Source organism: Carassius auratus, chromosome 25 (genome assembly GCF_003368295.1).
Source record: "Carassius auratus strain Wakin chromosome 25, ASM336829v1, whole genome shotgun sequence".
In the NCBI taxonomy this organism is placed as follows: Eukaryota; Metazoa; Chordata; class Actinopteri; order Cypriniformes; family Cyprinidae; genus Carassius; species Carassius auratus.
The window spans coordinates 21476999-21493908 of NC_039267.1; the positions used below are offsets into that span (position 1 = coordinate 21476999).

At 41.5% G+C, this 16910-nt stretch overlaps 1 protein-coding gene across 1 annotated transcript; it reads right to left on the reverse strand.

Annotated features, from left to right (window-relative positions):
- Window positions 1-1802: 1802 nt before the first annotated feature.
- On the reverse strand, window positions 1803-16735 carry LOC113043771 (vesicular glutamate transporter 2.2). The gene is made up of 12 exons (XM_026203359.1): window positions 16256-16735; window positions 14622-14880; window positions 14321-14439; window positions 13916-14030; window positions 11820-11907; window positions 11659-11745; window positions 11428-11570; window positions 4550-4699; window positions 2953-3085; window positions 2734-2844; window positions 2479-2606; window positions 1803-2144 (listed from the first exon to the last, which is right to left on the reverse strand). Exons 1-12 carry the CDS (start codon window positions 16339-16341, stop codon window positions 1815-1817), a joined length of 1749 nt encoding a protein of 582 aa, XP_026059144.1. The 5' UTR covers window positions 16342-16735; the 3' UTR covers window positions 1803-1814.
- Window positions 16736-16910: the final 175 nt, after the last annotated feature.

Sequence of the window (16910 nt, forward strand, 5' to 3'; positions counted from 1 at the left end):
CAAACAGAAGCTGATTCTGATGCTTCAGTAAGACACTAGACACAGGTCAGATTTCTTGAATGAACCAGATGTTGAATATAACAAGATTGCTGATGTCATCAGTCAATTATTGCAGAACATGTTCTTAACAGGTTTTTTAATTTTTTCAAGACTTTGACACATCATCTTTAATTACTGCTGGTTGACTTAACACAACACACTGGTTTGTGTCAAGAATGAAGAATCCCCCAAAAAAAAAAAAAAAACCATGCACAATTTTCAAAGAAAATCAAGCTTTTGGACCATTATTATTATTATTATTATTATTATTACATTGACAGATTTTATAGTATTTATTTATTCATTCATTCATTCATTTTATTGTATTTTATTCTAATGTTTTATTTTTATTTATTTAATTATTATTATTTTTTTATTATTATTATTTTTTTTTTTTTGAGGGGGGGGGGGGGTACTGGGGTTAATGGTCCTAAAAGCAAGCTTAATTTTCTTAATGCAACATAAATGATATTTTTGGGTGAGACTGAACCTGCACATCCTGACAGGTTTTGTGATATTCACATAACATATTTCATCAGCTTTGCACGGCAACACTTAAATACATAAGATGATCAGGATCCGACCATATGCATGGAATGATCTCAATGGCACAATATGCATCCCAATTGGACAGCCTCATTTTTGAATGCCAGTTTCTATGATAGATATGGGCCATTAAGAACAGTAAGCACAGATATCACCGACCCAGATTCACAACAGTCTCACAGAAACAGTAAATCCATGTTAAAACACATACTGAAGATAGAACTGAATTGTTTTCCCCAATAACAACATGTCAGTGCATTCAAAGTGTCTTAGAAAAGGACCATTGTGTCATTATATATTGGTTGAAATGGATCATGTCAAATGAAGACCAGCTTAATACCACTTCAAATACAGGACTGTATCGCCAAGCACACACGTGAATGTATTGTTGATGTAACTATAGCTGAACCAAACTTATACAAGATTGCACTTTAAAAAGTTCTCAAGTAGGACGTTTCAACATTTAAAGGTTTATCAAGATACTTCACACTTATTTTAATACACATCCTCATTCTGATATAGCAGGTGTGTTTTGCAAATTTGTGCTATTTTAGATTCTTTCTGCATCAAACATTAAAAGTCTTTTTTGCTCTATCTTCTAAGTTTATGTCCCAAAAAAGGGACTAGTTCATAATGTGTAATACAGTACATACTGATAAACAGCATTATTTGTAAGTTTTCATTTATCTAATATAGCTAAATAACCCAAATGTTGCATATTTTCTGTAAGGTCAATGGCGAGAGCTCTGTAAACCAGAGTGTGAAACAAAACCACATTGATCTAAACTACCCTACACTACTCTAACTGGTCCTGACCGATTAAACTAAACTACTCACCTGACATAAAACTAGTCTAAACCTGCAAAACAACAGCCAAGACCTGTGCTTGGATTACACATGTCTGTGCTATTAAATATTGTCAGTTGATTAAATGTCATAAACCACAGTAATAACTCAACATATCTGTATTTTTAAAGGAAACATTTACATAGCCATATATATTCTTTATATAATCCTAAATATGACCTTTTCATATAATTACCAGTATATTCTAATCAAATATCTCTGAAAACATTATTCTCATTAAATATCTTCTCTTTCAGACTGGATAAAGACTCTTTTCAGAAACATCTCTGACTCCTGTAGCTGTGTGTGTACAGTACAGTGTCTATAATCACTCATATCTTTTTTTACTTTGACTTTTTTTTTTTTAAAGATGTGCTTTGACTCTAGGAGTACCGTTCTCCTCTATACGTCTGCTCGGCGTCCTCCTGGATGTATTCCTCAGTTTTCTCCCATCCTTTCGCCCATCCCCCGTTCAGCTGGGTCGTGGCCCCGTATGTTTTGGCGGGGCCCCCGAAAGGAGCATGGCTCATCGTGATGTCACCGGTCTCCTCCGCTAACTCGTCTTCATCGATGAAGCCACACTTCTCCTCGCTGGTCTCCTCCGGATCGGCCCATGGCTGCTTCTCACCAGACGCGAAAATCCCGTAGAAGACCACGCCGCCGTAATGCACCAGTGCGGCGATCAGGAACACGTTCTGCCATTCCTCACGCGTCTGACGGGCGAGAAAAGACAAACTCATGGATGCAGTCTTTTATTCTGTAATTCTTAGTGGCTATGTGTTAGAATGAAATGCCTGTCCACTGCCCATCACAAACCGCACAGAAAGGAGATTCACTGTACGCTTTCTACAATATTTGAAAACAGCATGTGTCATGCAACAATAAATATTCAGAGTGTCTATTTACACTAAAGTGCAAATAGCCTGCTTCGTTGGCAGAAGTTATTTATACTTACTCTGCCAATCAACGTACGATTGGCCATTAATCAGCAGCTCCAATCTTTACAGATTTGACAATGAAAGTAGGGCTAATTTCAGGATTTCTCACCTTGTTTTTGGTCATAGCACCTACAATCAGAGGGCAGACCATACCAGAGAGCGTGCCCACTCCATTAGAGATGCCCATCAGTATGCTGGCGTACCTCGGCGCGATGTCCAAGTGGTTGACATTAAAACCTTTAACAGGGATGGGATAAAAGAAGAAATCAGAAATATTGGGAGGAATTGATGTTTATATTGTTGATGCAAGTAAACCAGAATGGGATTTCAAATCATGAAGCCTGGCAGTGTGTGAGTATCTTACCTGATATAGCAAAGCCGCTGAAACCAACAGCTAGCACCAGAAATGAGATGGCCACTCCTTTACTGTGAGAGAAACCAACCACTAACAGCAGAGTGGCCTCCATTCCAAACCCTATAACCAAATGATGTGTGGGTCAAAGGTCACAGCATAGCATTAGTATATTGTATTAATTCCAAATACAAGATACAATTTCTCTAATGAAAGTGTGGTTACTCTTACCTCCACAGTTCATGATTTTCCTGACGGTGGTGGTGGATAAGATGTTTTTGCTGCGCAGGAAGTCAGCCAGTTGACCGCCGATTGGCACTATGATGGTCATGACCAGGTGAGGCAGAGCAGAGACCATACCGACCTGACAACACCACACAAGACATCAGTCCTCATGACTTCGACAATTTCGGAAGGGAAAAAAATTGACATAGACCCATATGATTTATGTATTTTCATTGCACACAAAGGGAAAATGTTGAAGAATCCCTGAGCCACATTTTTTAATATAATAAAATGTAATGGTGATTTGTATGATTTGTGTGGACTTTTAAGAAAAAAATGTCTGCTCAATAATGCTCCTTCCTGCAAAAAGATGATGTCTATTAAGAATTCATGGGGGGTTTCCGGCCCCATCATAGCACAGAAACTGCACTTGTTAAAATTACAAAAGGCTGCATCTTATTGCTAGTTCTACTTGATCTTAATGCGGCGTTCGACACTATAGATAATAACATTCTCATAAAACGATAACATGACTAAAAAGGTATCCTACCTGTCCGATCATTATCACTTTGTCTATTAAAATGGGGAATGATCTCAATTAACACCAGTAAAGTAGGAAGAGCCACAAGGATCTGTCCTAGGCTCTCTGCGGTTTTCAATATATATGTTGCCCCTTGGTAATACTATAAGAAAATACAGGATTAGTTTCCACTGTTATGCTGATGATACTCAACTATATATTTTGAAAAGACCAGATGAAATTTCTTAATTATCTAAGCTTACAGAGTGTGTTAACTTTTCTCTTATTTGCTTCTCTGTTTCTGCCACGGGACTGACATACTAAGGTAACTAGGAATTACACTAGCTTCAGCCTGAATCCAACCCTTATGAAGATCTGAAATGACCGAACACCTGAAAAGAGATGATGCTGACCCCTCAGAAGACCCCAGATGATGACAACCCCTTAAACATACAGAACTAACAAATATTGCTATAAGTTTGATCACAACATATAATTGTTGCGATTAATAGTATTCCATCCGTCTGTTTGATTACATTTGATGATATTCTAATAAAACAATGCAAACCTCTGCAATGCTATTTTTTTACATACTTGACACAAAATGTGTGGCTCTAAAATAAAATTGCTAAAAAATATTACATAGTAAAAACTAGAAATACTATGTACTAACACTAAATCACTATATTGAAATCCCAAACTAGCCGTGACTGTTAAAACCAAATCCAATCTCCCATGCTGAGGACATTCTGACCAGCAGAATCAAACAGTGGTTCAATTACACCTGTCAGGCCTGCAGGATTTATATCACTCTCTCAGCTCAGAAGTCGAAGATCAATAACAGTGTCAGGTTTTATTTATGTTAGCCACTGTGAACACACATTTCTGAATGGCCAACATCTCAAATACAATCCAATGTGGGTGACTCAATGCATGACAGCAGTCAAACACGACCGATAGTAATGATTCAAATGAAGCCTGAGAAAGAATTGAACATAAAGCAAATGCAAAAGCACACTGACGTGCCTGAGATTTGAGTAATGTAAACATTTTCCCCCAAATCAGTTCAGCTGCTTCTCTTACCTTACTGATTTCAAAGCCAAACACTTCTTCAAAGTACGCTGGCTGACTGATGAGCAGCAGATAGAAGGTCCAGCTCCTGCAGAAGTTGGCCACGATGATTGCATAGACCGGCATGGAGGTGAAGAACTTCCTCCAGGGTGTCTTGAATTTCTGTAGGAGAAGAAAAATGAGACAGCAAAGTCTATAGGACATATCTAGCTTGGAGATCTTGAGCCATCATTTCACAGGGTGCTTTAAATGCCCTTCCAACATGATTTTGTAATTACTTCCATTGTCTCTCTTATTAATGAAGACTTTTATGTTCACCAAGGTTACATTTATTTGATTAAAAATACCAACAAAACTGTACAAATTGTGAAATATTAATAAAATGTAAAATATACAGTTCCCCTTCAGGAACTCGAACTGCATCCGAAAACGCTAAGGGGAATGCACTTCAGCGTGACCAGCTCTGATTAATATGTGTAATCATTTTTATTAATTGGGGTGACGTCATAGACGGGTGACGTAGCGACCAGGAAGCTATGAAAGCATGTGAGGTGGAACGAGCGTCAGCTTTCTGTCATTCATCGAAGCTCTGTGTGTGTGTAAGTTATGAAGCAAAGTACAGTATTGTTCAAAATAATAGCAGTACAATGTGACTAACCAGAATAATCAAGGTTTTTCGTATATTTTTTTATTGCTACGTGGCAAACAAGTTACCAGTAGGTTCAGTAGATTCTCAGAAAACAAATGAGACCCAGCATTCATGATATGCACGCTCTTAAGGCTGTGCAATTGGACAATTAGTTGAATTAGTTGAAAGGGGTGTGTTCAAAAAAATAGCAGTGTGGCATTCAATCACTGAGGTCATCAATTTTGTGAAGAAACAGGTGTGAATCAGGTGGCCCCTATTTAAGGATGAAGCCAACACTTGTTGAACATGCATTTGAAAGCTGAGGAAAATGGGTCGTTCAAGACATTCTTCAGAAGAACAGCGTACTTTGATTAAAAAGTTGATTAGAGAGGGGAAAACCTATAAAGAGGTGCAAAAAATGATAGGCTGTTCAGCTAAAATGATCTCCAATGCCTTAAAATGGAGAGCAAAACCAGAGAGACGTGGAAGAAAACGGAAGACAACCATCAAAATGGATAGAAGAATAACCAGAATGGCAAAGGCTCAGCCAATGATCACCTCCAGGATGATCAAAGACAGTCTGGAGTTACCTGTAAGTACTGTGACAGTTAGAAGACGTCTGTGTGAAGCTAATCTATTTTCAAGAATCCCCCGCAAAGTCCCTCTGTTAAAAAAAAGGCATGTGCAGAAGAGGTTACAATTTGCCAAAGAACACATCAACTGGCCTAAAGAGAAATGGAGGAACATTTTGTGGACTGATGAGAGTAAAATTGTTCTTTTTGGGTCCAAGGGCCACAGGCAGTTTGTGAGACGACCCCCAAACTCTGAATTCAAGCCACAGTACACAGTGAAGACAGTGAAGCATGGAGGTGCAAGCATCATGATATGGGCATGTTTCTCCTACTATGGTGTTGGGCCTATTTATCGCATACCAGGGATCATGGATCAGTTTGCATATGTTAAAATACTTGAAGAGGTCATGTTGCCTTATGCTGAAGAGGACATGCCCTTGAAATGGTTGTTTCAACAAGACAATGACCCAAAACACACTAGTAAACGGGCAAAGTCTTGGTTCAAAACCAACAAAATTAATGTTATGGAGTGGCCAGCCCAATCTCCAGACCTTAATCCAATTGAGAACTTGTGGGGTGATATCAAAAATGCTGTTTCTGAAGCAAAACCAAGAAATGTGAATGAATTGTGGAATGTTGTTAAAGAATCATGGAGTGGAATAACAGCTGAGAGGTGCCACAAGTTGGTTGACTCCATGCCACACAGATGTCAAGCAGTTTTAAAAAACTGTCGTCATACAACTAAATATTAGTTTAGTGATTCACAGGATTGCTAAATCCCAGAAAAAAAAAATGTTTGTACAAAATAGTTTTGAGTTTGTACAGTCAAAGGTAGACACTGCTATTTTTTTGAGCACACCCCTTTCAACTAATTGCCCAATTGCACAGCCTTAAGAGCGTGCATATCATGAATGCTGGGTCTTGTTTGTTTTCTGACAATCTACTGAACCTACTGGTAACTTGTTTGCCACGTAGCAATAAAAAATATACTAAAAACCTTGATTATTCTGGTTAGTCACATTGTACTGCTATTATTTTGAACAATACTGTATGTGTCTGTCAGTCTTATTTACTATTGCCTGTCTTGAAAAGTTGCACAAGTATATCATGGCAAGAAAGGCTGATAGTAAGACGAAGCATTTGGGCGAAAGTGGATCACGTTTCAAGCTGTGTGTTCCTCCATGCTCTCGCTACATCACGAGCGGGGATACACATAATTTGTGCATGTTCTGCTTGGGAGCGGAGCACGCAGAGTCGGCTCTTGAGGGAGCCGACTGTCCGCACCATGAACAGCTTCCCCTGTAAGCACTCCGTTCTCGGAGGGCTCTCTTTGAGGAGGGAGTTTTCACGAGCGTTCCTCACGGTGCTGGCCCCGCTTTCGCCGAGGCAGAGCGGCAGCTGCACTTAGGGGATCGCAATTGGATCTGGTGGAGGGAATGCAGACGGGCGAGTCCCTATCTTCGTCCTCACCTGCCAAATCCAGCGTTCGCTCTCTGGGATCGGAAGCACGCTCCGGCGCTACTTCCCCCTGGGAAGTGGACGCAACGCTCTGCCTATCTGCCTCCGAGGAGGTGGATGAGAAGAGGGTCGATGAATCGCCCTCTCAGTCACCACAGTATGAGGAGTTGTTGGAGGTGATAACTCTTGTGGTAGCCAAGTTAAACATTGATTGGCCCGCCGAGAAAAAAGCCAAACCACAGAAAAGTAAATTAGATGAGCGTTTTTTATGATCTCGGCCACCACCTCCACGCCGGAGCCTGCCTTTTTTCCCTGATCTCCACACCGAGATGTCGAGATCGTGGGTGAAACCATTCTCATCCTGTTTATTTGTCCCTGGCTTTAATTATTATGGCAATGTGGCACAGTTAGATGATTATGGATATAAATCAATGCCCAGGGTAGAACAGACGCTCGTGAGCTATCTGTCTCCCGACGCCGCATCATTCGGTCTTGCCTTCCAAGCCACTGCAAGCTATATCAGCACTGGATGGCAAGGGGTACGTGGCAGCCGGTCAGGCTGGTTCATGTCTGCATACGATGTCTGTGTTACAGGCATATCAGGCTGATCTACTAAAAGAGCTAGAGTTGAGGAAGATCGCTGATCGCCCTCCACGCCACCAAGGAGACAGCCCGCACGATTGGTCCATGGCAGCCCTGGTTGACCCTGTCTGATTTAAAAGATAAAGACAGGGTCTTCCTTATGGAAGATGCCTTATGGCTTGTGCCTTCTGGTCTGTTCGGGGACGCCGTCAATTCCGTCGTTGACAGATACCAGGAGGCTCCAAAACAGGTGGCGGCGTTCCAGTGGTTCCTGTCTCGCAATTCTCTAGCTCAGGGGGCTGCTGGGTGGGAGCAGCCCCGGCCATTTACCAGCTCCTCATACAGAGAGGTGCAAAAAGTGAGTGTCGCCTCTCGCGATCCCCCGCAACGGGAAAGAGGTCGGTGGCGCTTTAAGCAGGAGGCTTCTAAGACATGGCCCGATCTGAGGGTCGTGCTTCAGTCCAGGAAGCCCTCGACAAAGCAGTCCTGACAACCAACATCAAAAAGCTGGACCGCTGAGGGTGACCTCTACTGGGGAAGAGCAGGGTGTACCACATTATACGGTGTCTGTCTCTTCTCAGAGCCCTCAACAGCAGCTAGTTCAGTTGTTTCCTGCCGGTCCTCCGCTTCAGGGCAATGAGCTAGCGCCTCAAAGTACATCAGAGACCAGCCTCGAGAGACTGGTTCCCTTAGTAAACTATTTAGCAGCGTGGAAGCTACTGCCAAATGTGTCTAGTTGGGTCCTGCAGACTGTAGAAAAAGGTTAGCGAATTCAATTCAGCGCTCTGGCACCACCTTTCAACAGGGTGTTTCCCACACTAGTGGGCCCCGAGCAGGCTCTGATATTGGAACAGGAAGTAAATACCCTCTTCTATTTTCATATCACCATCCTTCCCAATCACAGGAAGTTCCTAAGGCTTGCTTTCAGGGGAGAAGCTTACCAGTATTGAGTTCTTCCTTTTGGCCTAGCACTCTCACCCCAAACTTTCACAAAGTGTGTGGATGCTGCGCTGGCTCCACTGCGACTCCAGGGCATCCGCATACTAAATTATATAGACGATTAGTTGATTTTGGCTCAATCAGAGCAGATGGTGGCTCGGCATCGAGATGTCGTTCGCGCCCACATAAAAAAGTTAGGGTTAAGATTAAACGCCAAGAAAAGTGTGCGTTCTCCGTTACAGAGGACCACTTATCTGGGTGTGGTTTGGGATTCAACCAGGATGCAGGCACGTCTGTCCCCTGCTCGTATCGAGTTGATCCTCATGTCAGTCAAGAGAGTCAGAGTAGGCCAGTCACTCACTGTCAAGCAGTTTCAGAAACTATTGGAGTTAATGGCAGCTGCGTCCAACGTTTTACCTCTTGGCCTGCTGTACATGAGACCCCTACAGTGGTGGCTCAAGACCAAGGGGTTCTCCCCGAGGGGAAACCCACTTCGCACGATCAAGGTCATGTGGCGGTGCCTACGTGCTTTAGACATGTGGAGGAAGCCTTCGTTCTTGTCTCAGGGCCTGGTTCTGGGACACATATGGACTATATTTGGTCAGGCTCAGGTGGATCTGTTTGCGACTCAGATGACATCACACTGTCTCCTTTGGTTCTCTCTAGTTCATCCAGCTCCTCTGGTACTGGACGCTTTGGTGCAGACTTGGCCTAGGCTTCGGCTGTATGCTTTTCCCCCGATCCCTCTGCTCCCGGGAGTTCTGGCGAGAGTGTGTCGGGACGGGTTCTGTCTTCTATTAGTAGCCCCGTTCTGGCCGGGGTGAGTATGGTTCTCAGATCTGAACCCGCTCCGTGAGGATCTCCTCTCACAGGCAGAGGGCACGATATTTCACCCCCGCCCGGAGCTATGGAAGTTATGGGTGTGGCCCCCGAGGGGGCACATCTCGTAGCTTCTGGTCTCTCAACCGAGGTTGTTGAGACCATTCTCCAATCCAGAGCTCCATCAACGAGGAAACTGTATGCCTTGAAGTGGAAACTTTTCACTTCTTGGTGCGGAGATCGCCAATTTGACCCAGTTAACTGCCCAGTTGGTACAGTACTGGAATTCCTGCAGTCCCGTTTCTCCGCAGGGTTGACTTACTCCACTTATGTTTCCTCCGCGGTGCGCTTAGGCTCAGGCCTCCGGTACGATCTCCTGTCCTCACATGGGACCTGGCTTTGGTACTAGAAGCTCTTTGCAAGCCTCCTTTCAAGCCTATTGAAGAAATTGCTGATCAATATCTCACTATTAAAACTGCCTTTCTTCTAGCTATCACTTCTCTAAAGAGAGTTGGGGACCTTCAGGCCCTCTCAGTGACCCCTTCCTATTAAGACTTTGCACCCGGCATGGCCAAAGTGTTTCTCTACCCTCGAGCGGGGTATGTCCCGAAGGTTCCCTCAGTTACCCCACAGCCTATCGTACTGCAGGCTTTCAGCCCCCCTTTCCTTCAGGGAGCCAGACCAGCAGAAGCTAAATTGTATGTGTCCAGTGCGAGCACTGGATGCATACGTCCACAGAGCTGCCATGTGGAGAAAGGTGGAACAACTCCTAGTATGCTATGGTCCCCCTATGAGAGGTCTTCCAGCCACAAAACAGACCCTCAGTCGGTCGATCGTGGATGCTATTACTCTTGCCTATGAGTCCTATGATCTCCCTTCACCGTTGGGAGTCAAGGCTCACTCAACCCGCAGTATGGCGGCTTCCAAGGACTTCTTGTCAGGTGTGTCCATGCATCTGCAACATCTGCAACTCAGCTGGATGGTCCACGCCTCTCACATTTGTCAGATTTTATGGTCTAGATCTGCAAGCCACTCCCAGCTCTTCTATTCTCTTGTCTTAGCTGTGCTTCTGTATACACACTAGGCAGGGACTTGCAAGTCTGGCGGCGTGGGCATTTTTGTTCCCTTAGCATTTTCGAATGCAGCTTGAGTTCCTGAAGGGGAACGTCCCAGGTTACGTATGTAACCATGGTTCCCCGGAGGGAACGAGACACTGCGTCTCAAAGCCATACTTCCAGCATCCCTGCCAGAGTTCCCTTCATTCCTAGAAGCTAATGCTCGTTCCACCTCGCTACGTCACCCGCCTTTGACGTCACGCCCATTCATAAAACTGATTATACATATTATTCAGAGCTGGTCACACTGAAGGGCGTTCCCCTTAACGTTTTCGGACGCAGCGTCTCGTTCCCTTTCGAGGAACCATGGTTACATACGTAACCTGGGACGTTTTCTGTGTGAATATATTTTAAAATGTAATTTATTCCTTTGATGTGTAGCTGAATTTCCACATCATTAATCTATTTACACGATCTTTCAGAAATCATTTTAATATACTGATTTGCAGCTCAAGAAACATTTCTGATTATTATCAATGTTGAAAACAGGTTGTTTTTGGTGGAAGCCATTTTTTCCCAGTTGTTTTTTTTTTTTTTTTTTTATCTAAAAAGCTCAAATGAACAGCATTAAAAATATCTTTAATATAACATTTAATCAATTTAATGCATCCTTGCTGGGCATTTTCATTTTGGCCCTAATAATTTTTATTTCCAGTGATACTTGATTGCATTTCAACTGAACTGAGCTGGATGATGACATCACTGAATCAACGATGACTTAAGCTGAAAAATGTGATTTCATGGGACCTTCAGATTTGCCCACACTAGGGACCGTACCTCAGTCGCCCCCATTAGATTGGCACTTTCTCCAATACTCTCCTCAATGTAAGTCCTCTCTTCATCAGTAATGGTGGGATGATCTGCTGGGCTCTCATAGGAAACCAGAATCCAAAACATGTACCAGACGATCCCAAAGCTGCCTGCGACCCAACACAGAGAAAACAAGAGTCACGGAATCAAACGGACAAAAAAGAAGAGTCTGTTATCATTTCAAGATCACAAGCCCACCATATATGTAGAAGACAGAAGACCAGCCTGAGTACTGCACTAATATCCCAGCCAGCGGCATGGCCACCACAGCGCCCGCGTACGACCCTGAAACAGGGGCACAGCTTTTATTCTGGGATTTCTCTGTTAGGGGGACTTTTAAAAAGGGAAATTGTATTTACCACAAAAAGAGGTAGTTGCTAAGCGACTTCTCTCAAGGGGCGGAGCCCACTTGCTCCAAATCCCATGGCATGCTGGGTAGGTCACACCCTGGAAACAGAAACATGTCAAACCGATAGTAATTGCTTTTATTTTACTTATTTATTTTTAATTATTATTATTATTAATTATTTTTTAATGACACTGTGTTGTTTCATATTTGCTCAAATAAATCAATTTCTTATGTCTATTTTCTTACTAATTTTGTAAATTTTTCTTACAAATTTTTGACAAAAATAGTTTTGTGAAACAACTTGCAAATTGTTTGATTCTTAAAAGACTTTTTTACGAATAATTCTGAATACATAAATTATGCCTAATCCTAATAAATTTCCACTTTTAACACTCATTTGTAATTGCCAATTGAGACCTATATATACAGTTCAGACCAAAAGTTTGGACACACTTTCTCATTCAAAGAGTTTTCTTTATTTTCATGACTATGAAAATTGTAGAGTCACACTGAAGGCATCAATGGCTATTTGACCAAGAAGGAGAGTTGATGGGGTGCTGCAGATGACCTGGCCTCCACAGTCACCGGACCTGAACCCAATCCAGATGGTTTAGGGGTGAGCTGGACTGCAGACAGAAGGCAAAAGGGCCAACAAGTGCTAAGCATCTCTCGGGGAACTCCTTCAAGACTGTTGAAGACCATTTCAGGTGACTACCTCTTGAAGCTCATCAAGAGAAAGCCAAGAGTGTGCAAAGCAGTAATCAAAGCAGAAGGTGGCTACTTTGAAGAACCTACAATATGACATATTTTCAGTTGTTTCACACTTTTTTGTTATGTATATAATTCCACATGTGTTAATTCATAATTTTGATGCCTTCAGTGTGAATCTAAAATGTTCATAGTCATGAAAATAAAGAAAACTCTTTGAATGAGAAGGTGTGTCCAAACTTTTGGTCTGTACTGTATATATATATATATATATATATATATATATATATATTAGTGATGTCAAACAATTAATTTGCGATTTATCACATCCAAAACAAAAGTTTTTATGTAATATGTGTGTGTGTACTGTATATATATATATATATATATATATATATATATATATATATATATATATATATATATATATTATAAATATAAATATATACATTTCTATATTTTCTAAATATGTAAAGTATGTATGTGTGTGCACTTGTATACATAATTACTATTTACTGTACATACATATATTACATAAACAAAACCTTTTATTTTGGATGTGATCAGTCGCAAATTAATTATTTGACATCACTAATATATAAATAAATAAATATATATATCAAAATGTGTGTGGGTGTGTATATTATGTAATTTACATATTTACATTTATGTAATAAAACATGTAAAATCTTACAAGAAATACCTTCCATGGGTCATAAAATACAGAGAGCAGTCCAACCTTTAACAAATGAACACTAACACATACAGTGCATTTCAAATAAGGATTAATGACCCATGCAGACTTGCACAAACGCAGTCTGATCAGATCTGCTTCACCTCAAACACTCATTAAATCCTCATTAGCAGCTAATTGTCACACAATCGGTCACTGATAGACACAAATTGCTGCGGTCAGCGGAGGAGAGTCAACACACTCAACACAAGCTACTGCGCGTACAATAAAACCTCGAATGGCTTTTAATTCATGCAGTCGACACTCGTGGTGAACAACAGTGAGATGAGCAGCACACAAAGACAAAGACAGCAAGCAGCTGCTACAACAGTGAGTTCAGTCTGAGTGAGACAGGACATCTCAAGCCTGTTTCTTTGTTCTCCTCTCATCTGTCACTGGTGTTCAAATGATGGCTATACTTTATACTTCAATTATGTTTTAACATTCATCCTTGCATAAAGTCTCGTCTTATAGACTTTCATTGTAAGTGACTTATCGTAAACTCAAGTTTTGTTCAGTCTAATCTAAGAGATGGGTTTAAATGAAACTTGCCCTGACAGTAATATGCCAACATCTGTCTGCTCTGTCGGGGCTGACATCTGTTCAATAACCAATCAGCAGATGAATACATGCTGTGTGCACTGAAAGAGAGGAGAGCGTCTCACTTCGACGAGGCCCTGCAGGATCCTGACGAACATGACACAGCCGTAGTGCACTCGAGCAGCAGAGGGGATGAACATATTGAGCGTGGAGGTGAGCAGGATAGCAGCACCGAACACCCTGCAGATCAGATCAAAGTGAGCACAGAGGATTCATAGACAGACCAGTCTGTGTTTCTGATCAGAGAGAGAGTCTGTGCTGGTAATGAGCTCTCCAGAGACACACTGGCTGCTCTTCTGCATTCAGGCAACCAGATACAGCACACGGACCACATCATCTGCCCTTAAAACAGCATTTATACTGTTGCCAGATTTAAACCACTATGTAAAATCAAATCAAACATTATTAAATAAATAGACTAGTAAGAAATGAAATGCAGCACATGGAAATGAATGCGCATTGTTGATGACCTGTTGGCCGCGAGTCTCGAGCATATATATCCTCCCGGGATCTGTGTCACGATGTAACCCCAGAAAAACGAGCCGTGGATCATCCCCACCGTCTCCGGGTCCCAGTTAAACTTGGCTTTCTTGGGAAGAGACGAGACAAATGCGCACGGTCAATGCATCTGTTCATTCATAAACGTACACAATTAAAACAAACCACGTTAAAAGCTTTGAAAGAATCGAGTTGCATTTATTTATTCAAGTGTTTGTGTGTGTGAGAGTTTCTTCTGCAGGACTTTCTAAGCTCTGTCCCGGACTCTCTCACCTCCGTGATGATGATCTTGCCGCCCCGGTGAACCGTGCTGTTGTTGACCATACCGACGATCGCGACTCCGAGGTTGCAGCGGATCCCGAAAGAGATGCAGAAGCCGAGGCCGCTCATGATGGCGATGATGTAGCGGCGCGGGAGCCCGAAGCACGTGCAGTCGCACAGCGGCGCTTTCTTCTCCCGGAGCTGCGCGGGCCGCCCGTCCTCCGTCAGCTCCATCACCTCACCCGCATTCTCCTGCTTCCGCTCCATCACCCTGAGAACACACAGACACCCAGGGCCAGCGGCTTATAGCACCAGTGTTATTCATTTTTAATTTTCTTTTTGGAGCGTCCTGGCATCATTAGTTTATAGGAAGCCTATTAAAACAAACTAATTATTAAGAACATTTGACTATTCGATCATCACACAAACACCTCCCTTTAGCTTTGACGAAAACAATACATAGAAAGATCGTAGAAAGATTAATTTGATTGATGCAGCCAAACAATAAATACATAAATATATTAAATAAATAAATAAATAAATAAAAAACCCAGTACTATCTGTTTGCTTATAGATACAAAGTCTGCTGTCTGACAAAGTCGCACTGAGTCTGCGATGAGGGTGTTATCAAAGATGTTTTGATGTATTTAATAATTAGGCTAAATTCATCAATCCTTCAGAAAACGACAGGGATGGCAGAAATATCTCTGTTCTCATCTGTTTGGTCACGACTGGGCAAACCGAGTGAAGCGCATTGCAGCATTTTTATCGAAATATAAAAGCAGACGTGGCCATATCTTGGTATTTTTATTTTTTTTCGTTGATGACATATTTTATGGCTGCTTCAAGATATTGATATAGGCTACGGTATAAAAGTTTAAACATCTTAATAACATATTACACAACACGAAAAATAATACATCTAGTTTTATATGACGTTTTATTTTATATAGCATGTTATTAACCGTTGTGCATCGGATCAAAGTGAAGATTTATGTATTTTTCCCCCCGTGATGTAAACCATTCACTGCTCCGTTCTGACTCTGAGCCTTTCATCATCTCTGGCCTACGTGCGATATACAGAAAAAAAAAAAAAAGTAAAATAAAAAAATAAATAAAACACAGTTTTCATAACACACAACGAATTTAGACGATTTTGAAAAGGCAAACGAAAAAGATATTAATTATTTTCAAATATGAAATCGGATTGTAAGTTAAATCATTATTATTATTATTATTATTATTATTTTGTATTGTTCACTCAATATAAATAAAACATCCCGATATCAATACTAATAATTAAATGAAAGGGACTGTTGATGAATAATGGATTGAGTCTGGAGCGCCGTGGGCAGAGGATCCTCTCAGCTCTGGATCTCTAGTCATTCCTGTCGTATTTTCTCCAAACGAAAAATGTCGAAAACACCGTGATAGTTCACAGATAGATGAATGATTATGAATTATTTGATATGTGTATCCATCCTTTTGTAGTTAGAGAAGTAGGGGAAATGATCTGAATCTCAGTCAGACATGAATTGTAGCCTACTTCGATATAATAAACGAATAATGTTTTTGTAGAGATCATTCGTTTGATGTATTTATTGTTTATTGTACAGCCTGATTTATTGAATGGAAGGGGTTTATACCTGTGCATGTGTCCCAGGGTTTTCCCGGCCAGATTCCTCAGTCGTTCCCTACCGGGGGCCAAAACTCGTTCCTTCATCACATCCATCTCCAGAGATTTATATTCCACTCGATATTAAAAATAACTCTTAATTTGAATTGGTTTTGTGATATTTCAGCATATTCCTTGAGTGTGGAAACCTGAGCTGTATTTTTGGACCAGGTAAAAATGCTGTTTTATTCCTCGTAGACGACCTAAAAACCAGCCAAATAATCAATCAGTTAAAAGCTTGATTCACAGTCACTGAGATGTCCTTTCAAACTCCTTTTCCTTCGACTTCTGTGATTCTTCGGTTTTCCATTTTGCCGACATATTTTCAACTATAAAGGAGAATATTCCGTCAGAATTCACCTTCGAAAGCTGGAAAATGACAAAGAGCGCGAAGAGGAGTCTGGCGCGAGAGAAGGCGCGCGTCCGTCCAGAGAGTGAGCCGCGCGCTCCACACCTGCGCGCTCCCATCTTTCACTCATCAGCTGCTAAAAAGCATGTATTGACATCGAGCTGTCAACAAAGAGCCACTGGCAAACATATGAACGAGTCATGTTATATTAGTCTTAGATGTACTGAGTGTTTTTTCAAACATACACACCTTCAAGTAATCAGTTTTCACTTGCATT

Excerpts from the sequence above, each read along its gene's own strand:
- LOC113043771 (XM_026203359.1), bottom strand. The coding sequence starts at position 16,341 with ATGGATGTGATGAAGGAACGAGTTTTGGCCCCCGGTAGGGAACGACTG. Across the intron at positions 2,845-2,952 it reads GAAAATCATGAACTGTGGAG|GGTTTGGAATGGAGGCCACT; the intron begins GTAAGAGTAACC and ends ATTTGGTTATAG. Across the intron at positions 2,145-2,478 it reads GTGCTATGACCAAAAACAAG|ACGCGTGAGGAATGGCAGAA; the intron begins GTGAGAAATCCT and ends CTCGCCCGTCAG.